General features: G+C 41.7%; 1 protein-coding gene across 1 annotated transcript in view; it reads right to left on the bottom strand.

The window, feature by feature from the left end:
• Window positions 1-3,778: 3,778 nt before the first annotated feature.
• The window catches only part of LOC110575661 (diphosphoinositol polyphosphate phosphohydrolase 1), a 117,163-nt gene continuing 94,248 nt past the window's right edge, over window positions 3,779-26,693 (bottom strand). Inside the window, exons 3-5 of the mRNA XM_021684655.2 lie at window positions 12,226-12,270; window positions 7,771-7,855; window positions 3,779-4,362 (exon numbers count right to left, since the gene is read on the bottom strand). Of these exons, the coding sequence (XP_021540330.1) occupies window positions 4,184-4,362; window positions 7,771-7,855; window positions 12,226-12,270 (309 nt within the window). The 3' untranslated portion in view covers window positions 3,779-4,183. The remainder of the gene's footprint in view (window positions 4,363-7,770; window positions 7,856-12,225; window positions 12,271-26,693) is intronic.

Raw genomic sequence — 26,693 nt, 5'->3', positions numbered from 1 at the left:
TGAGATGGCTGCCCGGATGGAGCAAGACTGAGGTCACCAACATCGGCTGCACAGCCCGGAAGCCTTGGGGAAATGGGTTCCATCCCAGCAGGGCTCAGAAGGAATGGCTGTCACCTCAGCTGGGCAGCATGACCTGTGTCGCTTCAGGTCTGACCTCTTTTAGAGTTTTAAGAATAAGAACCACAAGAGCCGCTGCATTATATAATCACCATTAGATAATCTCCTCGCCCCAGAGCCTCTTGCGCTAACTTGTCTCCTATTTGTTATAAACATGTGCGTTATTTTCTGAAATGCAGAAGGGACCAGGACGAGGCTTGATTATCAATTATAGCTAATCCTCATTTCCCTGAAGGCAAAAATTCAGCCCCCTGTGACGACTTCTCCAGGTATTTCTTCTAATTCTAAATTTTCTCTCAACTAGGCTGGACTTTGAGAACACTTCAGAAGTACTGAAAATCACACAGTTGCGGCAAAGATCAGCTGTGGTTATTAAATCCTTTTTGTGAACCAAAAGAAATGAGGCTCAGGCTAAGCTGTTTTAAAAAAAGATCAGGTGGGGAGACCAACAGAGGCATTCCTCCAGCATGGGGTGGAAATGACGAGCACGTACAGTACAACGTGAGATGCACACCCGGGTCTGGCGGGAGACGGATTACTCCTCTGGTTACACAGGTCCTGGAGGGGAGGGGGGCCTCCAAGGAGCACTGTACGTGGGCAAGAGAAAGGAGGAGGAGGAGGAAGAACGGTTCTGCGTGGACGTTTTTTTTCTTCAAAACAAAAGGTGATTTTTTTTTTTTCTTCTAAACAAGTCTAAGCTTACGTGGACTGACTCCTAACATCAAAACAGAAATTGTGTCACGAAGGAACTTGACTGTGTAGCAACGCATTTACAAAACTGCTGCAAAAGCCTCCCAGAGGGCAGTGACCCGCTCTGCTCCCTAGAGGCTGCGAGAGGCAAGGCCTGCTGCGCTGCACCATGCCGAGGGCGGAAATCCTGCAGCGCAGCCACTTTCGAGGGGCTTCCACGGCCTCACAAGGGGTGTTCCTCCCACACTCTTTGATCCCTCCAGATGGCCTCAGCTCAGACTCAGCAGTGCGGGAGCCCTCTCCCCGCAGGGCAGATGGGGCAGCAGACACTTGTAAAAACAAAACCGTCAATTTATTAACTTTTCCATCCTGCCAGGTTTGCTACAAGAAAAATCAAAACTCCTGTTTCATGGGCTGCACCATTCTGGAAGGCTACAAAAAAAATCGAATACAGCTGACCCCTCGTAGCCCTTCTCTCTCTCTCTCTCTCTCTCACACACACACACACACACACACACACAGTCCTAAGTCCAAAAAGATATGGCATGACCTCACTGATGCTTCCCCAGTGGCTGCAAATTGATAAACTAAAAACAAAGTTAATTTTAAAATAGCCAATGCTGTCTTTCTCTATCCTGAGCAGGGTGGACTGTGATGGATGCCCTAGTAATAAACCAGAGTCTAGGACGGGCAAATTCACTGTGAGACTTTATATCTGCGCTGTACACAAAAAGCTGTTTGTGTCAAGCCCGAATAAAGTGAGTACTTGCAGAATTCACGGCAAAGCAGTGTCCCAGAAAGACTCTGCGAGTGGGATCATTTTTGTGCTTTCTTCTGTTTTCTCCTTGCTTTCTGTGGAGAGGGTAACGGCCACTGCAACCAGGGCTCTGAGTAATCTATCACAGAAGGGCTATGACTACACACCAGTGAAGACAGCCATGGTGTTAATGGTGCCAGGGAGGGAGAAACACCAATCCCTGCTCATCAGGATCCCACTGCAACAGAAAATAGCACCAGTTTCAGCAATTCTGGTGTTGGACAAAGCCTCTTTTTGTCAGTTAAGAAAGCATCAGCACAATCTCCCCAGTTAACAGCATTAACAGGATCCATTCATGTCACTGAAAAATACTTCTTGGCACAGTTCACTTTCCTGACCCAAAGACGCCAACATCAACCCAAACTGGACTCAGGAGGGTAATGTGTTGTGACACCAGCCCAGTAAAAACATCTCTAGATCATGAAAAAATGCACAAATTACTATTACCACTGCATTTCTCTTTTCAGGAGTCCTGTCTGTTTTCCTGCAAAGTACTTTCAATCCATATCATAAAGGTAGAATTTAGGTGGAAGAATGTGTTTTTTGGATTCCACTTAGTGCTTGATTGAATTTATTACCTTTTCTCCTTTACTTATATGGACAGAAACTCAGACTGCTCTCAATCAGGCAACAAGCAGCAGTATGTTCATTTCTGAGTAGGCCATGTGAACAGTGAGTTGGTATTTAGAAGCAAATCCCATGGTGCTGTTTCTGTCCACTGGGACCCTTACTTAGGGACAGAATTCCTTTCCTAGAGGTAGGACAGTATCCTAGGCAAACTGTGAGCACTCCTTGTTGATTCTGTGTCTCAAGACTGGGAGAGAAGATACAAACTGAGAGCAGACAGCAAAATTTTAAGTTCACCGAAAGATTTTCCCCCCAAAATGTTGAACACTGAATGACACAGGCCTACATCTCTTATATGTATGTATATATACATCACTTTTAGTGGGAGGGAAGAGTGAAAGCTTTTCAAAGTTTGAGTATTTATTAGAATTTTTAAATAAAGAGAACTATGATTTTAATTTCACATCTTGGCTATGTTTTGACAAAGGAGATGCCACCAAGAGCACTGTCCTAAGCCAGGGATCGACCAGTGTCCCCCTCCTAGACCCACCCCTTGATCTCAAGACCCTTTTCTGCTTACTTCCCAACTAAACAACACAACTGGCAAATGAAGCCAGCAAGAAGCCTGTATCAAAAACCAACGCGACAGTTTGCAGTGAGCCAATGCATGATGTCGCTGTTCTAGTCAAGGACCGAGCATTCTCTCATACCACTTCTCAGCAGAAGATGGACCTTTTGCGTCTCAGCAGGAGACAAATTTACTATTTTTGAGCATGCTCCATGGTGCAATTCCAAATGCTGTCACATTGCAAAGATAAGCAGACACCTGAATTTTCCTCCTGTGTACTTTTTGGGAACTTAACATGGTCACCCAGGATGGGGATGGGACCATACACCTGCACTGGCCCAGGCCAGCCAGATGTTTCCGCACAAGGACAATGTCCAGTGCAGCGCGGTGTAAGGCATGGATGCACAAGGAGAGAGGCCACTGTCAGCGGTAAGTAGCATTATGGAAAAAAATTCCAAGCTGCAGGACAGAAACAGTGCTTGATGCTCCAGTTTTTTAGATAGCAATCCCAAGAATCCAGTTCAAATCCCTACTGTCAACACGTAGGGAGGAATTCAATTTCTATCATTGTTTCTCCAGGTCTGAGCTGAGGCCATTTGCTCCTGGCTCGGTAATAAAAAGAAAATAGGTTTCTTCCTGTGTCTTTCTTGGCATGGGAACACAGCTTCGAGAAGGCCATTAGTCCTGGGAGCGCTATGAAGGCAGCTAAACTCTTTCCGTACCCTACATAACTACAATCAGTGACTGGGGAAAGGGAGAAGACAGGGAAACTTACCTAGCCACTAGCATCAAAAAAAAAAAAAGGGAAATTAACTGCGAGGCTCTCCATTTCAGAAACACCCCAAATTTAAAAAACAAAACAAAAACCTTGAAAAATTAAACAGTTAAATTCCTCTTCTAAAAGTCATTTATTTACATATTATATGCCCAGTATATAATGTGTAGATAAATGTATCCTGCAGCGGAAGTGACCAACCTCCTGGACTGAACAGCGCATTATAGGACAAATTCTTGAAAGGTTTCATCTCATATTGGTATCTTTTAATAAAAAAAAAAATTAAAAATCAAAGGAAAAACGTCTGGCCAGGGCTGGGGTGAGACAAACAGGAACACTTCAGAATCCAAGGCAGAGGGAAGGCTGTCTGTCTCTCTAGACAACTGCAGGGGTGTGAAAAGGGAGGGACCGATCATGCACAAAAGTACTTACAAATTACATTCCCACCCCCCACCCCCTCCATAAAAAGAGAAGAAAAAGCCCATCACTTAACACCAAACAGCAACACCATCAAGAACCCCTTTCTCTGCTGCCCATCATGCCTTATTTGGAGAGGAGGCCTGTGAGGAGAGGTGAAAAGAGCAAGGGAGGGAAGATCTGCACTCCAGTCTAGTTTCCAATTTCCATTCCTCTTATGCGAAGTCTTCAGTCATCTGATGCCTGGCATCGAGCTCTGGGAAGAAACCGAGTACGTGGTGGCCACGACTGGGGTGCCATTGTTGGCTGAGTAGCCTTGCCTCAACGTTTCAAAATACGACGCCTGCACTGGTTTGTGATACTGCAGCACTTTTATGGCATCTTCTATTTTAAACCATTCCCTCTTCCTTCCTGTGGGGGCAGAGAGAAGAAGAAATGAGGACAAAAGGGAAGCAGCCGCAGGTTTCTGATCTTCAACTTGGAAGAAAGGGTTGATGAAAACAGAAAAGCAACCGTTATCAAGACTTTAAAACCGTGCATCATAAAGGTATTTTTACTCACTTTCTTTCCTTACAAGAGTATATGCTTCAAATGCCATACAGATGTCCGATGCAGGAGATAGGGAAGACATCTGAGAAGTGAATCGTGTGAAACCCGCCCTCCAGAGAGAACCAGTGCTCCTGGTCTCCTCTTGCGTTCCCGGGCCTCTGGGCCTTGCCCGGCTTGCATGTATACACCTGAAGCCCAGCCAGCACCCCCTCTTCTGCACAAATCAACACGAGCGTCGGCTTCCAGAATTACGAGGATGGCTGCCTTATAATCATTTATTCCAGAATTTTAAGAGTTATATATCCACAGATACAAAATAATTTTTTTAAAGATTTATTTATTTATTTATTTATTTGAGAGAGAGAGAGAGAGAGAGCACATGAGGCGGGGGAGGGTCAGAGGGAGAAGCCGACTCCCTGCCGAGCAGGGAGCCTGATGCGGGACTCGATCCAGGGACTCCAGGATCATGACCTGAGCCGAAGGCAGCCGCCCAACCAACTGAGCCACCCAGGCGCCCCACAGATACAAAATATTTTTAAAAATGACACCATCCCGGGGCGCCTGGGTGGCTCAGTCGTTAAGTGTCTGCCTTTGGCTCAGGTCATGATCTCAGGGTCCTGGGATCGAGCCCCACATCGGGCTCCCTGCTCGGCGGGAAGCCTGCTTCTCCATCTCCCACTCCCCCTGCTTGTGTTCCCTCTCTCGCTGTGCCTCTCTCTGTCAAATAAATAAATAAAATCTTTAAAAAATAAAAAATAGGGGCACCTGGGTGGCTCAGTCGTTAAGCGTCTGCCTTCGGCTCAGGTCATGATCCCAGGGTCCTGGGATCGAGCCCCGCATCGGGCTCCCTGCTCGGCGGGAAGCCTGCTTCTCCCTCTCCCACTCCCCCTGCTTGTGTTCTCTCTCTCGCTGTGTCTCTCTCTGTCAAATAAATAAAATCTTAAAAAAAAAATAAAAATAAAAAATAAAAATAAAAAATAAAAAATAAAAAAAATAAAAATAACACCATCCCTATTAACTTCTCAGTCTGTTTTCTTACTTGTTTTTCAATTTTTTTAAAATCCTTTATTTTTTCTCTTATAATAAAAGATCATTGCTTAACATTAGGAAAATGGAAGAAAGTATAAAGAATATAATTACCCACAACATAAGAAACCAGAAATGACTACTCTCAATACCTTCTTGTCTTTGCTTTTCTTTCATCGTATCTGAAAAAGACACTGCACTGAACAACTATCACTGGGATCATGCTTTCGGATGCTGGAGCTAACATGCTAGGCTCCAATCTCATCACTGGCTCTAATGAACGGTCAGTTTGGGGCAGGTTACTAACTAGGTACTGAGCTGTGCCCCACCTTCCTCATCTGTAGAGATAATAAATAGTACCTATCTCACAAGTCTGCTGTGAGGATTAATACGTAAGATATTTGAATGATACCTGGCACATAGTATATGCTGTAAGAGTTTGCTTATTAGTATTACTATTATTGCTTCTTTTTTTACTTCACATTGTTTCTTAAGTGCTTGTCTGTGTTATAAAAAAATATGCAGGGTGCTTGGAGGGCTCAGGCGGTAGAGCGTCTGAATCTTGATTTTAGCTCAGGTCACGATCTCAGGGTTGTGAGATCGCGCCCTGCGTCTGGGCTCTGTGCTGGGCATGGAGCCTGCTTAGGATTTTCTTTCCTCCCTTCTCCCCCACACCCCCAGCACTTTTGCTCTTCAAAAAAACACACAAAAAACCCCAAAAAAACAACCAAAAACCTTTATCTGTTTTATTCTTTCTTTTAACCTCCCAGAAGAGGCCTAGAACTGAGATTATAGGAATAAAACATTTGAACTCTAAAGCCTCGTGTTATATAATGCCAAACTGCTTTTCAGAAGGGCCATCCCAATCCCCAGTCCTGCTTGTGTGTGCTGGAATGTCGTTCTCACTACCCTCCCCGTCAGCACTGCTACCTTTTCCTCTGTCATTGCCAATTCTTTAGGTGAAAACGAGTACCTCATTTTTGTTTTCATTTCAAATTCCTATTTTAATGTCGCTCTAACTGTACATGTAAGTCTGTACGCTGCTTTTTTCATTCACCAACACCAATTCACAAGCCCTTTGCCATGCTATATTAGCTTTCAGAAGTCCGTGCTTAACAGCTGTGCAACATTCTGTCAGATGAATGTACCTCAGATCACTTATCCTTCACTGAGGCATACGTTTAAAAGCCAATTTCCACCTGAAAGAGGCTCATCTGAAGGAAGGCTCATAGGCTTATTCTCCGTATTTTAGATTATTTCAATATTTCAATTCTCGGAAGTAGTAGAAGGTGAAAGGCTTGTTGGATATTAATAAAGCAATGGTACCTTGAAAATTCGTATCACAAGTGTGTGACTCCCGCCTGACAGAGTGCTCTGAGGACAGGGCCATGCCACACTCATCTCTGTCTCCTTTTTAAGCCCTAGCACTGGCTGTCAAGGAGGCTATTTTTAATAAACCCCTACTGAATTTATTTACTTAAGCATATTGCATTCTTACCACATACAAGGCCGTTAAAAGCCGAAGGGCCATGAAATGCTCAGACCAGCAGTGTGAGGGGCATGGTGACAAAGCACATACGCACAATAAAGGGAGACATTTCAGCAATTGGATTTTATCTGTTTGCCGATTTATAACTGGTTTTTAAATATTACACTTTTCTAGAATATGCTATCCTTCAGAGGCAAAAGATTAAACCAGGAACCGACCATTAAATCACCTAAGTTTTTAGTTCCAAAGACACACACCCAACAGTGATCTGAGAGATCAAAGAGAATGGCTCCTCAGGAGAAAGGGAGGGGCACCCGAAGGGGAGTATGGATGTAACTGGAAACTGCTCCCACTACTCTGGAGGGAGCAGCTCACCCCACCAAACCAGCAGCTTTCTCCAACAATATGAATAAGCATCACAAGGAACAGCCAAGGTCCTGCTCCCAGCTGGGGTTTCGTGGCCATTGTGGAGGAGGGTCAGTATCTGCTGTGGAGGGTCCAATTCAGCTTCAGAAACCACCTTTCTTATTTTTATCTGCATGTTTCTATTTGTTGACCAGGTATCCACCTTCAGCTTCCTTTTGAACATTTCAAAACACTACTTTCAGAAGTTCAAAATGGACATGCTTGTTTCATTAAACATACCCTTCTATGGTTTCTTTCATCAGGCTCGTTTCTGGGTCTGGGTCATGACCTGTGGCGTGGCAAGGGCCCGTGGTGGGGAGCACTTTGGAGGCTATCTGGGGACAACTTACCAATGTTAACTGAATCTTCCCAGTCTTCCAGCACTTCTGTGACAATGAGCACATAGACATACGTTCTGTGCTTCCTCTCCTGGTTCTGAAGGGCAAAGAGAGAAGGACAGAGGAAGAGCTTTCCCTTAAAGAGCTGAGATTACTTGAGTGAAACACACTCTTAGTCATATGTCCAGAGAGCTCAGACACAAGCATTCCTTTTACTTTTAATCATCCTACAATCATACATGGAATAGCGCCAGATGGCCTATTTAAAACATGCCGCATTTGCATTTAAGGTTGTGCTCTTTGGCTGGCCTTCTAAAGCCCAAACTTTAATCTCTTTTTTCGTTCCCCTTTCCCTAAATACAACTTCACAGGAAGGCTGTGAGACGGAAGTTTGTGACCTCTCAAGAAAAAGGCACCAAGTAAATGTAACTCGCTAGAACACAAGAAAGAGAAGAGGCTGTGGGTGGGTGGAGGTTCCATCAATGCCAGCAAGCTGATTATCGGGTGCATCTCCCCTTCTACTAACTTTCCTCATCTTTATTTCCCCATTTCTCACTTCCTTCCACCTTCCTCCAAACCTCTACCCAGCCTCTACGCTTAATGACTGAGCCACCCAGGCGCCCCTGTTGATGTTACTATTGTGATTTTTTTAGGGTGCCACAAAGGACGCCCATATAAGACAGCAAACTTAATCAATAAATTCCACTGACCAGCCATTCCCGTCTCTCGCTGTCATTCTCCCTATTCCCTGAGACACAACAAAATTAAGATTAGGCCAATGCAGGGCGCCTGGGTGGCTCAGATGGTTAAGCGTCTGCCTTCAGCTCAGGTCATGATCCCAGGGTCCTGGGAACGAGTCCTGCATCGGGCTCCCTGCTCCTTGAGAGCCTGCTTCTCCCTCTGCTTCTTTCTCTCTCTCTCATGAATAAATAAATAAAATCTTAAAAAAATATATATTAAAAAAAAAAGATTATGCCAACGCATAGTTATGAGCGCTTGTGTAGCTCAGTTGGTTAAGCGTCTGCCTTTGGCTAGGTTGTAGTCTCAGGGTCCTAGGATCAAGTCCCGCTTTGGGCTCCCTGCTTGGCAGGGAGTCTGCTTCTCCCTCTCCCTCTGCTGCTCCCCCTGCTCCTGCTCCTCTATCTCTCTCTCAAATAAATAAATCTTAAAAAAAAACTTATAAAAAAAGATTAGGCCAATTAATAACCCTACAGTGGCCTCTAAATGTTCAAGTGAGGGAAAGAGTTGCACATCTCCTACTCTCCCTTTAAATCAAAAGCTAGCAATGATTAAGCTTAGTGAGGAAGGCATGCTGAAAGCCAAGACAGGTTGAAAGCTAGGCCTCTCGAACCAGTTAGCCAATTTGTGAATGCAAAGGAAAAGTTCTTGAAGGCAATTGAAAGTTCTACTCCAGTGAACGCATGCATGACAAGAAAGCGAAACAGCCTTACTGCTGATATGGAGAACGTTTGAGTGGTCTGGATAGAAGATCAAGCCAGTCACAACCTTCCCTTAAGCCAGAGCCTGTCCCAGAGCAAGGCCCTTGCTCTCTTCAATTCTATGAAGGCTGAGAGAGGTGGGGAAGTCGCAGGAGAAAAGTGTGAAGCGAGCAGAGGTGGGTTCATGAAGGTTAAGGAAAGAAGCCGTCTCCATAACACAAAAGTGCAAGAAGGAGCAGCAGGTGCCGGTGGAGAAGCTGCAGCGAGTTCTCCAGGAGATCTAGCTCAGATCATCCGTGGTGGGGGCTACATGAAACAACAGATTTTCAGTGTAAGATGAAACAGCCTTCTATCGGAAGAAGATGCCATCTAGGACTTTCATAGTTAGAGAGGTCAGTGCCTGGCTTCCAAGCTTCAAAGGACAGAGTGACTCTCTGGTTAGGGGCAGCTGGTGACTTAGAAGTTGAAGCCAGTGCTCAATGACCATTCCAAAAATCCTAGGGTCCTCAAGAATAAAGCTAAATTGACTCTGCCTGTGCTCTTATAAATGGGAATGACAGCACATCTGTTTCCAACATGGTTTACTGAATATTTAAAGCCCACTGTTGAGATCTATTGTTCAGAAGAAAAGATTCCTTTCAAAATATGACTGTGCATTGACAGTGTCCCTTGTCACCCAAGAGCTCTGATGGAGATGGACAACGAGATGAATGTTTTCATGCTGCTAACATAACGGCCATTCCACAGACCATGGATCAAAGAGTCATTCCAACTTGCAAGTCTTACTATTTAAGAAATGCACTTCATAAGGCTACAGCTGCCAGAGATAGCAATTCCTCTGACGGATCTGGGCAAAGTCCATTGAAAACCTTTTGGAAAGGATTCGCCATTCTAGATGCCATTAAGAATAGTGGTGATTTATGGAAAAAGGTAAAGAATATCAACATGAACAGGAGTTTGGAAGAAGTTGACTCCAACCCTCGTGAAGGACTTTGAGGGATTCAAGACTTGAGTGGAGGAAGAAACTGCAGATGTGGCAGAAATAGCAAGAGAAGTAGAATCAGTGGAACCTGCAGTCAGTTAAGCACCCAACTCTTGGTTTCGGCTCGGGTCATGATCTCAGGGTCGTGAGATTGAGCCCTGCACCGGGCTCCATGCTCAGCCCGGAGTCTGCTTAAAATTCTCTCCTTCTCTGTCTCTCCCTCCACCCGCCCTGTGCTTGTGCTATGAAAGAAAAAAGAAAAGAAAAGAGAAGAAAAGAAAAGAAACGAAAAGAAAAAGAAAGAAAGAAAGAAAGAAAAAGAAAGAAAGAAAAAGAAGTGGAGCCTGAAGATGGGACTGAATTGCTGCAATCTCATGATAAAACCTGAAGAAATGAGGAGCTGCTTCTTACGGATGAGGACAGAAAGTGGTTTCTTGAGATGGAGTCTACCCCTGGTGAAGATTCTGTGAAGACTGTTGAAGTGACAATAGAAGATTTAGAATACTCCATAATCGTAGTTGATAAAGCAGCGGTAGGGTTTGAGAGGATGGACTCCCAATTTTGAAAGAAGTCGTACTGTGGGTAAAATGCTATCAAACAACATCGTTTGCTACAGAAAAACTGTTCATGAAAGGGAGAGTCGATCGGGGCAGCAAACCTTCTTATTTTAAGAAATTGCCACAGCCACCCCAATTCTCAGCAACCATGACCCTGATCAGTCAGCAGCCATCAACACGGAGGCAATACCCTTCACCAGCAAAAAGCTCATGATGGTTAGCGTTTTTTAGCAATAAAGCATTTTTAAATTAAGGCATAGACAGTAATACAGACATCGTAAGTATATATTCAGAGACTACAATACAGTATAAATATAACTTTCATATGCACTGACAAAAATCAAAGAAACATTTGACTAGCTTTATTGCAATATTTGCTCTATTGCAGTGGTCTGGAACTGCACTCACAATATCTCTGAGGTAATGCCTGTACTTACAAATAATTCTATTTGTCTGGAGGAGACTATGGGACTTTAAAAAAGAAAGTAAGCTATTCTCTGCCAGCGCTGCTTTGTTTTGAAAACTCAGTGAAACAAAGATGGCGTCTACCCCAGATTAGGACCGCAATGGACTGAATGTTTATTCCCCCCCACAATTCGGATGTTGAAATCCTAACTCCCAGTGGGAGAGTATTAGGAGGTGGGGCCTCTGGCAGCTGATTGGGTTGAGAAGGGCTGACTCTTGGGAATGGGGTTGGCAGCTGATAAGAGAGGCCCCAGTGAGCGACCACCCCCCTTTGCCTTGTGAGAACACAGAGAGAAACAGCTACAAGTACCCCTGGCTTTTCAAGAGCTCTAGGTAAGCCACTTCACTTTTACGAAAGACCTACATCAGTACCTGTTTTTGCTAACCGAAAGAAATCCTAAGAGGAACTTGCGTTTCTAAAAAAAAAAAAAAAAAGGGGAAAGGAAAAGGAGCCTTGGGCATTTCTGGCGCAGTGAGCCATCACAGAGGCAGTGCTCGCGTGGAGCAGCGGGCGCGCTCCGGCCAGACTCCTTCCCCGGGAACTACACCAGCACTTCCTCATCGAGCCGCCAAAGCCATGAACTGGGGCTCTGCACACCTGTGCTTTAGCTTGACTTATTTCATGCATCCGTTAACAACATGTATCCTGAGGTTTCCGAAAAGCCTGAGAGAGGTTATTTTTTGGTTTTGGAAATGCTAAAAAAAATGTCCACATAAATTAATTGCTTCTTCACTTTCTACCATTTTGACTTACAAAAGGTTTCCTACAAACACTCTACTTTTGGATAGCAGGAGAAACTTGTAACTATGAACCAGGAAGTGGGTCCTCACCAGACACTGAATCTGCTGGTGCCTTGATCTTGGACTTCCTAGTCTCCAGAACTGTGAGAAATCCATTTCTATTGTTTATAAGCCACTCAGTTTTGTTATAGCAGCTCGAAAGGACTCAGACAAAGATATACATATTTATATTACATGGTTACTAATATGATTCCAATTGCACCGAAGATTTTAACAGGCTTACCTCAAAAATTCCAACTAATCTTCCCAATGTCCCTTTTACTCCAGCCTGAAAAATGAAGAAGAAAAATTAGCGCATTAATATTGTTTATATTGCTGGTCTCATTATCAATCACAACCCAAGAGGAACACCTTAGGAGGACTCTAGGTCTAAGGAGGTCACACCACTATTTCCTGAGCATCACAGACTGGTAACAGCAGAGTGTGCTCTGGGGAAGGAGGATTTCTCTCATCTCCTCCCCGTCTCTCTCACTCCTGCAATGCCGGCCAAACATAGCAGGTAATCAAGGCCATGAAGCCACACAGAAGATATTTTGAGGTATTAATTACTTCATTCACTCATTCATTCATTCATTCAACAAATACACTGACTGCCTAATATGTGTCAGAGGTATAGTGATGAATAGGCTAGAACACAAGATCCAAGAAAGCAAGATCCTTATCTGACTCGTTCTTGGCTTTTCTGTATACAGTATGCCCAAAACAGAGCTCAGCACCTTGTAGAAGCACCTCAGGAAGGCATACGTTAACAAGTACATAAACGTGGTGACAAGTATTGACAGAGATGCACAGAATGATGTGATGGACAGTGAGTGACTGGGAAGAGACAACTTCATACAGTGGTTAGACCTTCAAGCATATACTCCGTATCTCCCATCGGCCCTTTGGTATTTTTTATTTATTTTTTTTTTAGATCTGTGTCTTTCTGATGAATCACAGGCACATTTTTCAGTTTATTCCAATTGATTTTCTTTTCAGCCTACCAAAACTAGGGCTATCCCATCTCTAGTCATTTGACATTTTTCATTTCTACCTGTTCTTCACATATCTGTTTCCATTATGTATGCCTTGTTTCCATGATTTTTTGTTCTTTTAAATTAAAAGTTATTCCTTCATTTACTTTTGAACATCTTGAACATATTTAAGTTCCTTGTCAGGCCATGCTATAAAATTCATTTCATCTGAAGTAAATTCATGTTCCAGTTGGTGAAGGGCTTACTTGTGAGGCTCCCACCAAGGTGATACAGAGAATACTGCAGGCAGAGCCATGGAATCAGGGGGTGGTTTGGCTCCATCTTTTATTGTGCACTGCATCTGTGTCCTCTCCCTACCTAAGCCCACATCTTTCTAAAAGTCTCAGCCCCTGGTATCCTTTCCACTGGGAACCTGGGCTCCCGCTACTCCAAGGGTCCGAACACTAGCCACACAAGGCTGGGCAGGCAGCGGCCTTCCCATGACATTCAGCAATTCTACCCTGTTTCTGATCTATGGAGATGCCACCCACCTTGCTTTGGGTCAGGCTGTGTCTTTTTAGCTTTTGCTTTTTATATTTTATATCTGTCCCTGCTAGAAGTGGGGAGAGGCGAGGGAAGGATGATTTTCTGAAAATGCCTGGGAAATGCTGTAACTTGTTTTCTATTACCACTGCCATGTAATCTGTAATAACTAAATTTGTAATAAACTAAAAATTAAGACAAAAATACTTTCTAAAGACAATAGGTACTCATTAAGTTTATACAGAATGAACACAATTTTATTTTTATTTATTTATTTATTTATTAAAAATATTTTATTTATTTATTTGACAGAGACAGAGATAGCAAGAGCAGGAACACGAGCAGCGGGAGTGGGAGAGGGAGAAGCAGGCTTCCCGTCGAGGAGGGAGCCCGATGTGGGACTCGATCCCAGGACCCTGGGATCATGACCTGAGCCAAAGGCAGACGCTTAACGACTGAGCCACCCAGGTGCCCGAACACAATTTTAAAATAAGTACTCTAAAAGTTCTTTAGAGATATTTAAAATAAAGGTTGATTTATAGGCCTAGACTCCTGGGTGAGCTATATTTTGAAATTAATTTTTGATAATTATCTGTCCAAGAATTCTTTTCCTTTCTCTTGCCAACATGCCTGTTCATTTCCCATCCATTCTTTCCCCCATGGGGCTTTTGGGTCTACTCAAATGGAAATGTTTACCTTTTCTTATTTAAACTGATTCTTGGGGCACCTGGGTGGCTCAGTTGTTAAGTGTCTGCCTTTGGCTCGGGTCATGATCCCAGGGTCCTAGGATAGAGCCCGCATCGGGCTGCCTGCTCAGTGAAGAGTCTGCTTCTCCCTCTCCCTCTGCCCCTGCTTGTGTTCCCTCTCTCGCTGCCTCTCTCTCTGTCAAATAAATAAATAAAATCTTAAAAAAAAATAATAAACTGATTCTCTATATTTATTTTTTAAAGATTTTATTTATTTATTTGACAGAGAGAGACCCAGCGAGAGAAGGAACACAAGCAGGGGGAGGGGGAGTGAGAGAACCAGGCTCCCTGGAGCCTGATGCGGGGCTCGATCCCAGGACCCTGGGATCATGACCTGAGCCGAAGGCAGACGCTTAATGACTGAGCCACCCAGGTGCCCCAACTAATTCTCTGTATTTAAAAAAATTTTTTTTGAATTTATTTTTTTAAGTAATCTCTACACCCAATGTGGGGCTTGAATTCATGACCCCAAGATCAAGAGCCACACAGTCCACTGACCGAGCCAGCCAGGCCCCTAAATTGATTCTCTACATTTTTAGAGATAACTACACTCCATGGCCAGCTAAGACTAGTTAGATTATACTTGGTGAATTAACCAATGTAGCTGCCTGAACAAGCAGGATGAGCTGGCAGGTCAGCCTGGACTAGAAAACCAATTCTGTACCCTGACCTTGGCAGCCTGAACACTCAGATCAACTCCTGAGATGTGGCACCTGTGCTCTGGCCTGTGGTCCCCACCGACAGGGCCTAGGAGCAGGGCTGTCAGGTTGGTGGGGAGGGAGGGAGGTAAGGAGATTCACAGAGGTTCATAGAGGCTATCACTCACATTTCTCTCCTGCAAAGTAGAGAAGAGTTCTCTTTAGCAGTTTTAACTGTTCAATTAATTTTTTTTTCTTAAAGAAACCAAAAGTTTAGAAAAGAAATTGATCTCCAATTTTTTTTTTAAAGATTTTATTTATTTATTTGAGAGAGTGTGTACTCATGGGGGCGGGGGGGGGGAGGAGCAGGAGGAGAGGGACAAGGGACAAGCAGACTCCGCACTAAGCTCAGAGCCTGACACAGGGCTCGATCTCATGACCCTGAAATCACGACCTGAGCCAAAATCAAGAGTCGGACGCTTAACTGCCTGAGCCACCCAGGCGCCCCAATCTCCAATTTTTAAGGGCGCAATTAACTTAATATTATGACAGCTCAATATAATTTAAAACTTTTGTTTAATAATGGTGTTTTCTGCATTCAACATCAACATATACCTATGATTTACTCTAATAGAGGCAGTTGGGAAAAGCATAAAAGCATTTTTCTTTATAAAATAGATGCATTCTGGGGGCGCCTGGGTGGCTCAGTCATTAAGCGTCTGCCTTCGGCTCAGGTCATGATCCCAGGGTCCTGGGATTGAGCCCCGCATTGGGCTCCCTGCTCGGCGGGAAGCCTGCTTCTCCCTCTCCCACTCCCGCTGCTTGTGTTCCCTCTCTCGCTGTGTCTCTCTGTCAAATAAATAAATAAAATCTTAAAAAATATATATATATATAAAATAGATGCATTCTGGGGCGCCTGGGTGGCTCAGTCGGTTGAGCATCCGCCTTCGGCTTGGGTCATGACATGGAGCCCCAGGGCTCCCTGCTCAGCCTGCTGCTCCTTCTGCCCTTCACCCCGCTCACGCTCTCTCTCTAGTAAATAAATAAAATCTTCAAAAAATAAAATAGATGCCTTCTTATAAAGTCTTGTGTAATTTAAATAATGCTGCCATCTGTACAAAGAAATTTTAGTGGCATTTATTTTCACTTCTAATTAAGCTTCAAGTTGTAGAAATTAACAACAGCTTTGTCTGTCTCAGTGTCTTTAAGTTTTATACCAATATTTAGGGGATCTACTTTAGAGAATTCTATCTAAGGTGATCCTGCCAATGAGCCTATGGTGAAAAGCAAAGAAATATTCTTTTATTTACCAGTTTCTAAATTTCTTAGGAGGACGTGCCTCTTTAGTAAGAAGATTTCTGTTCTTTAAAGTCATAGTGCCAATCAAGAGGAAGATTCCTCAGAGGCAAAGGCCCTCCAAGAGAGAGTTCACTGTGACCATTTTAAGTTTTCATGCTTCTCCACAGCCCAATTAGCTTTGAGCTAGCTCCCTCTCAACTGCTGCCACAGGCAACAGGACAGAGTTATTTTTGTCTCTCACATGATTCTTGCATGTGGGTCGGGGTAGGTGTCAGGGTCACATCGGACAGATAGCTGGCTCAGACATTTTGGGATAAGATTTGATTCAGGGTAAATGGAAGTTTGGTGTAGTCAGGGTGCTAGGATGGACCTGTTCTCTTCCAAATCATATAAAGGCAGTTATAATTTCAGTCTATATGTCAAAAACCCCTAATCCAGAGAAGTAGTCTTTATTTAAAAGCCCATCTTAAGTAGTAGTAAGAATTCCTATATATATATATATATATATATATATCCCTTCATTATTCAACCACATGCAGGTGAGTGCTTCCTTGACCTTCAAAGTATAATACATCAATTCTAGCACTTTCAGACTAGTTAACAAAAATAATTTGAGCAACCGCCTACTTTTCAAAAAGAAAAAAACCCACAAATATTTTTTTTTCCTTTGGGGTATTTTGCTGAGATTGGAAATACCATCCAGCAAGACTCCAGTGATGCCATCCTTCCTGCTAGTAAGCTCTCCCGCTATGTACACGAGACTCACGCAGAGGCACGGACATGGAGGGGCCTTTGAGAATGCCCCTACAATGATCTGCTGCCACAAAGAACCCTGGCTGTGTTGTTTTAGTCTCAGTGGATACAAAATGGGTCATCACCTTCTAAAACCTATCTTTTACTCTAAGGCGGACATTTTGGCAGACACTGATGGATGTCTAGCCCACAGGCATACCTCCTTCCACTGTGCTACCAGTAAGACCCAGCTTCTGTCCACGTGAGAGCTATGGCACACCTGGAATGGCGCAGGGAATTCTGTTCCCCTCTGCAGTGACAGGTTGGGGCGTGCCGTGACCCAGTGCTGGACCAATGGCTTCTGAGAGGGTGTCTCTTGGGGGCTCTTGGGAAAGATTTCCCACCATGATAAAGAGCTGCATAAAAAGAAACCCTACACCTTGCTTGTCAAGTGGGGACCTGAAACTTGGAGCTGCTACAGTCACCTTGTGACCGTAAGGGAAAGGGCAAGAGAATCAATGAGAAGCTGAATGAAAGTCCTGAGGTGGCCGAGCTGCTGAAGCAATGAGGTAATGTCCAACCTCTGGGCTTCCTACGTGAGACAAATAACCGGTATACGGTTGAAGCCGCTTTTAGTCAGGTACTCTGGTACTGTATCAGAACACTTCCTGCTACTTCCTTTGATTTAGAAGGTAGCTCTAAGAGGACAACAATTCTGAACATCCAAGGGAACTGTAGTGTAAAAGCTTGCTCTATTAAAGAAATAAGCCCAGACCCAAAAAGGGTTCAGGGGAGCAATTCTCATGCAGGTATGTGAATAAGGAAACCCAAGAACAAAAATTTTTGGTCTTCAATACACATACCTTTCTGGTACCTGCCAAACTTAAGTAACAGCAGGAAACAGTCACAGTGTACGATAAAGTAGATGGGAAGCCATTATAGTTAAGTCCAGTGAAATCCCATCCCAGAGATTTTTTTGTTTTGTTTTTTGTTTTTTTCCAAAGATTTTATTTATTTTTTAGAGAGCGAGCGAGAGAGAAACAGCATGAGAGGGGAGAGGGTCAGAGGGAGAAGCAGGCTCCCCGCTGAGCCAGGAGCCCGATGTGGGACTCGATCCCAGGACCCTGGGATCATGACCTGAGCCGAAGGCAGATGCTTAACCATCTGAGCCACCCAGGTGCCCTGTTTTGTTTTTTAAATGAGGTATTTCGAACATCAAAAAAGTAAAGAAAATAATAAAAGAAACATTCAGGTAGTAACTAGCCAGCTTTGTCAAATAGTAATGTACCATTTTGTGTATTTTTTATATTTATTTTTTTTTAAGATTTATTTATTTGAGAGAGACAGTGCAGCAAGTGCGAGAGCACAAACATGAGAGCAGGGAGCCTGATGTGGGGCTCAATCCCAGGACCCTGGGATCATGACCTAAGCCGACGCTTAACCAACTGAGCCACCCGGGCGTCCAATGTATTATTATTATGTTTTTTAAGAAATAAAACTACTGGTACCACTGAAGCCCCTTGTGCACTCCCCAGCCCTGCCAGAGGTAACTACTCACCTGAATTTGGTGTTTATCATTCTTTTGCATGTCTTTATACTTGTACTACTTAGATACCTATTCACTATTCATGGTAAATAGTATTTTCTGTATGTTTCTCTATTCGATTAAAAAAAAAGGATTATAACTTCTGAAACCCTGTCCCCTCAATATCATGATTCTGAGTTTTAGATATATTGAAACATGTAGTTAATTCATTTTGGTTGTTGAACAGTATTCTACTTTAGGAATTTACCACAATTAATCCATTTACTTGTTGGTAGACATTTCGTCCTGCTATTATAAAAAACACTGCAAAAACCAAAACCAAACCAAAACCCAAAACCCAAAACCTCTCTTGCAGATATTCTTGTTACAATCCACCATGTGTGCGAGTTTCTTTAAGATCAAATTTCTGAATCACAGGCTAAAAGTACCTCCAATTTTCCCACATATTATCAAGTTCCTCTATGCAGTTCATCAATGGCAGAAATGACCACAATTCTCTACCTCTTCCTGTATCCATGTCCTTTGAAATGTGATTTTACAGCTCTTCCTATCAAGAGATCTATTTACCCACTCCTTTACGAGGCTGGCCTTGTGACTTGCTTTGGCCAAGAGAATGCAGAAGGATGGTGTGTACCAGTTCCAAGCCCAGGCCTCAAGAGGTCTTGTAGTTTCGAACTCTGCCACTGCCATGTGAGCTAGTCTCCTAAAGGATGAAGACCTGTCTCAGCTGAGGGTATTACAAAGCAGCCTACAGCCAGCTAACCTCCAAACTGGGAGAGCCTAGCTAAGAGGACAGAGCTGCCTACTCCACCCAGAGCGGGCCGTAGACATCGGAATAGTCCACTCAGTCTACTACTGAGGAGTAGACACCGGAAGCAGACCACGGGCTCGTGAGTAACGATCGATACTTAACTAATTTAAGCCACTGAGTTTGGGGACAGCTTGTTATACAGCAATAACTACCTGGTATATTCTCCAAGTACACAGGCAATGTACGAGTTGCCATCACTCTTGTTCCTCTTGAATATTTGTTTTTTGTTGTCAGCCTCTTAAATTTTAGGTCAACATGATGAGTATGAAATTATATTGCATAATTTTGTTAGAGAAATTTTCCTGTTTAATGGACATTCAGATTTCTTCTCGGAATTCACACTACTTATCCATTTTTCTTATTTGATTATTGGCCATTATAATGATCTTCAGAAATTATATCTTAATATTTAACCTCTGTGGTAAACATATGTTCTGCTCCCAGTCTGATACTTGTCTTTTATCTTTTTTTTTTTTAATTTTATTAAGTTTTTAAACGTTAGTTCCAGTATAGTTAACATACAGTGTTATATTAGTTTCAGGTGTACAATATAGTGATTCAACAATTCCGTATTTGCTCATCGTAAGTGCACTCCTCAATCCCCATCACTTTTTCACCCATTCCCCCTGCCCACCTCCCCTCTGGTCACCATCAGTTTGTATAGTTACAAGTCTGTTTTTTGTTTTCTCTCTCTCTCTTTTCCCCCTTTGTTATTAATTCCACATATGAGTGAAATCATACGTATTTGTCTTTCTCTGACTTATTTCTGTTTTAATTTTTGATGTCCTTTGCTAAACATTTTTCATAAGATATTACTGATTTTACTTATCTTTTCCTTTTGTCTGTTTATTATTCTTTCAGTCTCCCGCATTTTTTCTAATAGTTTGAAGAGTTTTATAATATGATCCACCAAAATTAATTTGGGAATTTATTCCCAAATAGCCAATGGTCTGGAGGCTCCAAAATAGACCCAATAGATATCATTCTGTTTTATTAATCTAGTTGTTAATTTATGTACTAATATCATGTGGTTTTAACTAATACAGCTTTATCCAAATACATGGAAAAATAGTCTCCTTCTCTCCTCTGTTCTTTTTCAAAAACTTCACAGCCATTTCTGTACCTTTATTCTTCCATATAAATTTCAAAAATCAGTTTTTCAGATGTCTGAAAAATCCCTTTGGGATGTTTATTTTTATTATTGAATTTTTAGATTAATTTTAAAAATACTCACATTTTTATAATATATAGTCTTCTTATTGGGGAAGAGACTGTATCTCCCCCTTTACTTAGGTCTTTTTGATTCCTTCAAACTTTTATTATTATTTTTTAAAGAATTTATTTATTTATTTATTTATTTAACAGATAGAGACACAGCGAGAGAGGGAACACAAGCAGGGGGGGTGGGAGAGGGAGAAGCAGGCTTCCTGCAGAGCAGGGAGCCCGATGCGAGCTCAATCCCAGGACCCTGGGATCATGACCTGAGCCGAAGGCAGACGCTTTAATGATTGAGCTACCCAGGCGCCCCAAACTTTTATTATTTTTATTATAAGATCCTGTACTCTATTAGTCTATAGCAAGGCATTTTAGTTTTAGTTTAGTTTTGTTGCTATGGATGGTTTATATTTTAAAAAGTTATGTATTTTCTAATCAATTACTGCTTTTAAAGAAACAATGCTGGATTCTGCGTATTAATCTTATGTTTGCAACCTTTCTAAATGCTCTTACTAGTTCTACCAGTTTATGTTGTGTTCCTTTGTTTTTTAAGTTAATAATTATATCATCTGCAAATAATGACAATTTTGCTTCTTCCTTTTGAATATTTATAATTTGTATTTATTTTTGTCTTACAGCGGTGGCTAGGACCCCAGTTCAGTATTAAATGGTAGCATGAGAGCAAACACAACTGCCTTTTTCCTGTCTGCTGGGAATACTTAGAAGATTTAAAAACTATGATGCTTACTGTAGGTTTTATTAGACATACTATGAAGTTAAGGAACTTTTATTTTTAGTTTGCTAATAACTTTCAAGATGAACGGATACTGAATTTTATTTTTTAAAGATCTTTTTTTATTTTAAGTACAATATACCCTCAACATGGCCTCAAACTCACAACCTATGAGTCACGTCAAGACCAAGAGTCACATGCTCACCAACTGATCCAGCTAGGCACCCCTGGATACTGAACTTTAATAAATAATTTTTCCTTATTTACTGAGATGATAATTTAATTTTAATCTCTTAATGAAGTAAATTACATAAACATATTTTCTAAGACTTGTATTCTTGGGATAATTTAGTTGTGTGATATTTTGAGAAAGCTTCAGATTCTATTTGCTCTTCTTTTACTTGGGATTTTATATCCATGTTCACGAGTGAGAATTTATTGCTCCTTTCTGTTTTTTTTAAAGATTTTATTTATGGGCGCCTGGGTGGCTCAGTTGGTTAAGCAATTGCCTTCAGCTCAGGTCATGATCCTGGAGTCCCGGGATCAAGTCCCACATCAGGCTCCCTGCTCAGCGGGGGGTCTGCTTCTCCCTCTGACCCTCTTCCCTCTAGTGCTCTCTGTCTCTCATTCTCTCTCTCTCTAATAAATAAAATCTTAAAAAAAAAAAAGATTTTATTTATTTATTTATTTATTTGACAGAGAGAGAGAGAGCACAAGCAGGGGGAGCAGCAGAGGGAGAGGGAGAAGCAGGCTCCCCGCTGAGCAGGGAGCCTGATGTGGGGCTCCATCCCAGGACCCTGGGATCATGACCTGAGCCAAAGGCAGATGCTGAACAACTGAGCCACCCGGGTGCCACAGCCTTTCTACTTTTAATTATCAGGATCAGGAGTCAGCAAACTATAACCCATGGGCCAACTCTGTCCTGCCATTGATTTTTTTTTTTTAAGATTTATTTATTTATTTATTTGACGGATAGACACATAGCAAGAGAGGGAACATAAGCAGGGGGAGTGGGAGAGGGAGAGCAGGCTTCCTGCGGAGCAGGGAGCCCGATGTGGGGCCCAATCTCAGGACCCTGGGACCATGACCTGAGCGAAGGCAGACGCTTAACGACTGAGCCACCCAGGCGCCCACCCCTGCCATCGATTTTTGTAAATAAACTTGCACTGGAACATAGCCGTGCTCATTCACTGAAGTACTGTGTATGGGCTCATTCATGTTATGACAGCAGAACTGAATATTTGTGACAGATACCATATGGCTTTTAAAGTCTAAGTATTTACTATCTGGCCCTTTACAGAAAAGCTTGCTGATCACTGATCAAGATTATACCAGCCTTACGAGGTGTAGTTATTCTTTCCTGAAATAGTTCTTTAAGATAAAAATATATAGGGGCGCCTGGGTGGCTCAGTTGGTTAAGCATATGCCTTTGGCTCAGGTCATGATCCCGGGGTCCTGGGACTGAACCCTGCATCAGGTCCCCCACTCTGCAGGGAGCCTGCATTTCCCTCTCCCTCTGCCTACTGCTCCCCCTGCTTGTGCTCCCTCTGTCAAATAAATAAACAAAATCTTAAAAAAAAAAAAAAAGATAAAAAATATGTATTTGGAAATTTTGGTAAAGTTCAATTAATCTTAGTATATATTTTTTGTCAGCAGGTGATTAGCACCTGATTTTGATAAAGAATAATCTGTATATAGGTTTTCTAAATTTTTAAGATTTTATTTATTTATTTATTTATTTATTTATTTAGAGAGTGAGCACACGTGAGCAGGGGGAGGGGCAGAGGGAGAGGGAGAGAATCTCAAGCAGATTCCGTGCTGAGCATGGAGCCCAATGTGGGGCTCAATCTCACAACCCTGAGATCACAATCTGGGTAGAAATCAAGAGTCAGATGCTTAAATGACTGAGTCACCCCAGGTGCCCCTAGGTTTTCTAATTTTTATGTAAATTTGGGTAGCTTTTTCTAGAAAAAAATTTTTCTAAAGATTTTTAAAATTTATTTGAGAGAGAAAGGGACAGAGAGAGAGAGTGTGCACACAAACAGGGGGAGGAGCAGAAGGAGGGGGGGAAGCAGACTCCCCACTGAGCTGGGAGCCCGAGGTGGGGTTTGATCCCAGGACCCTGGGATCATGACCTGAGCTGAAGGCAGATGCTTAACCGACTGAGCCACCCAAGTACCCCTTTCTAGAAAATTTTTATCAAAGTTTTCTAATTTTTGTGTTTATGGCTCAACATAGCAGCATTCTCATAATTTAAAAGACTTTATTATATTCTATTCTATGGTTATTTATTTTGTTACCTTTTCTCATTTCCTTTATCAACAGGCCTGCAAGAGGCTTGTGTATTTTATTAGAAAAATAAAAGTAACTCACTTTTGGTTTCGTTGATCATTTCTATCTTCCTCTATTAATTTCTGCCCTTTTCCTTGTTATTTCCATCCTTTTACGTTCTTTGAGTGTAAACTAAGCGTCTTGGATGGATTGCTTAGTTTCTTTTTTTTTTAAAGATTTTATTTACTTATTTGACAGAGAGATAGAGAGCACAAGTAGGCAGAGAGGCACGCAGAGGGGGAGGGAGAAGCAGGCTCTCCGCTGAGCAGGGAGCCCGATGTGGGACTCGATCCCAGGACCCTGGGATCATGACCTGAGCTGAAGGCAGACGCTTAACCGACTGAGCCACCCAGGCGCCCGATCACTTAGTTTCTTTAATGTCTATTTTGTTTTCTAATAAAAGCCTTTAAGGCTCAAAGAACTGAATGAGCTGTACCCAGTAAGTCATGATACAAAGTGCTTTCAATTGTTCAGTTCTATTTGTTTACTAATTTTTATTGTGATTTGTGCTTTAACTCAAGAATTATTTAGAACAATTTTTATCTGTTTCCAATATATATTTCTCTGTCAAGCTAACTTTATTGTTGATTTCTAATTTTACTGCATGTGTCAGAGTATACATACAGATGATCCCTGACTTACAATGGTTTGACTTACGATTTTTTGACTTTATGATGGTGCAAAAGTGATATGCATTCTGTAGAAACTGTACTTTGAATTTTGATCTTTTCCTGGTCTAGTGATATGTGGTATGATACTCTCTTGTGATGCTGGATAATGGCAATGAGCTGCAGCCCCAGTCAGCCATGTGGTCACGAGGGCAAGCAACCAATTACACCATTTTGTACTTTACAACAATTCTGTTTTTCACTTTCAATACAGTATTCAATAAATTACATGAGATATTCAACACTTTATTATAAAATAGGCTTTTTGTAGAAGATGATTTTGCCCAACGGTAGGCTATAATGTAGGTGTTCTGAGAATGTTTAAGGTAGGCTAGGCTAAGCTACATGATATTCGAGAGACTAAATGTATTAAATGCATTTTTGATTTATGAGATATAACCCCATCACAGGTTGAGGAAGATCTGTAGTCTATATTATTGATGCTCTGGAATTTTTAATACTTTGTTTATGGCTTAATATATGGTTAGTTTTTATAATTCTTTGATGTGTGCTTGAAAAAATTACATATTCTTTGCAGGTTCTCTCTCAATATAGCTATCTGATCAACCCTGCTATGATATCACTCAATCTTTCTATTTTTTCCTACTGTTTGTCACTTTTCTATCAGTTTCTAAATGAGATATTTTAAAGTCTTCAATCTGGCCCCTAACTCTGTCAATTTTGCTTTATATAGATGAAGTCTGCTAGGTGCACATAAGTTCATGACTGCTGTATGTCTTGGTAGACCGTCCCTTTTTAAAATTATTATTATTTTAAAGATTTTTAAAATTTTATTTATTTGACAGAGAGAGAGCACAAACAGGGGGAGCAGCAGGCAGAGGGAGAGGGAGAAACAGGCTCCCCGCTGAGCAGAGATCCCGGGACACAGGGCTCGATCTCAGGACCCTGGGATCATGACCCAAGCCGAAGGCAGACACTTTACCAACTGAGCCATCCAGGTGTCCCTAGACTCTCCCTTTTATCAATATTAAATGTTCCTCTTGTCCCTCTACATGTTTTTCACCTACATTCTATTTTGTTTAATATTATAATTATTATCCAAGTTTTCTTTTGGTTGGTATTGTCTATTTACCTTTTTCTATCCCTAGTCATTCAGTACTACTATGTTTGAAAACATATGACAAGTTTTATTTTCTTTTTAATACAAGTTTGTGTCTATTAATTAGTAAGTTTAAAGTGTAACCAAGTAACATTTATTCTGATATTAAACCTAGAAACATAGCTTTTTCTGAGTCACACGGTGTCCCTTCAAGGTGAATTAGAATCAGAGTCCTTAAATTTACTTCCTGTGTAGCAAGTTCTCTGCTAAGCAGCTGGCATTTATAAGTTTACTGAATTAAGAGGAAGCTGGTTAAGTGGCACCTCAGCCGAGTCAGTTAGATCTACCCAGGTCCAGTGGTTGTTGGGTGGTTTAAAGATTATGGAGTCTCCAGAGGCAAAAACTGCATTTAGTATTTGCTGAAGCCAGGGTGAATTATATTGGAGTCAATGGAAAGTACACTGTGGATATACTTCCTAATGACTAAAAACACTTTCCTGGAATGTGGAACTGGATAGGAAAGCAAGTACAACTGGTTTGGAAGAGTCATCTGGACTCAATTCATTTAGCAGAAGGCTACTGGCTGCTATCCCAGCAATTGAACTTCTATTCAGGGTTCCAACACAAACCAGCTCAAATACAGTACTATATTCTCTAACAGGGCAGATTCTAATCTCTACACTAAGCCACTGAATTAGCTATTCATCAATGGGTAGCATTCAATTATTTATTTATTTTGGGGGGGGTAGCATTCAATTATATGTGATAATGTAAACAGATAAATTGAGTAAAGAGATTTCTTTTATTCCAGTTTTTAAAAACAACGGTTGAAAAATAACTTAGTAGTTATTTGCAGTAAAAGACAGCTAGCTAACCTTTAGGTTCTCCTAGTAAGTTTAAAAGAAATAATAATAAATAAAATTTCAATTGTGACTAAAGAATGGATTCTTTTAAAAAGTTGCTAGTGTTTAAGATAGATCATACATAAAGATGGCTGAATTTACAAAATCATGACCTATTTGGAATTTTTTTTATCCACTGAAAGCAAGAAATCTCTCTTTAGCATCTTAGAGAAGCAAAAATATTTAGGGGCGCCTGGCTGGCTTAGTCAGAAGAGTGTGTGACTCTTGATCTCGGGATTGTGAGTTCAAGCCCACATCTGGTAGAGAGATTACTTAAGAAAAAATACTTATAACATTACTTAAGAGTCAAAGAAAAAAAGAGATATAATTCCAAAAATAAAAAGAAAATTTTAACTAAAAAAATGGTAGACTGACTAAGCATATTATCTCTTCTTTCTGAAACACCAACAAAATGAAAGTAAGACTAGAAAGGGGTTATTAGAAGAAAGGAGATTTAAAAAAAAATTCCAAGAAGACGCAAAGTGATAAATGAGGGTTGAAAGACGAAGAAAAG

This window comes from Neomonachus schauinslandi, chromosome 8 (assembly GCF_002201575.2).
Source record: "Neomonachus schauinslandi chromosome 8, ASM220157v2, whole genome shotgun sequence".
In the NCBI taxonomy this organism is placed as follows: Eukaryota; Metazoa; Chordata; class Mammalia; order Carnivora; family Phocidae; genus Neomonachus; species Neomonachus schauinslandi.
Note: the sequence above shows the minus strand (reverse complement) of the source record. Positions and strands in the feature narration are given on the sequence as shown.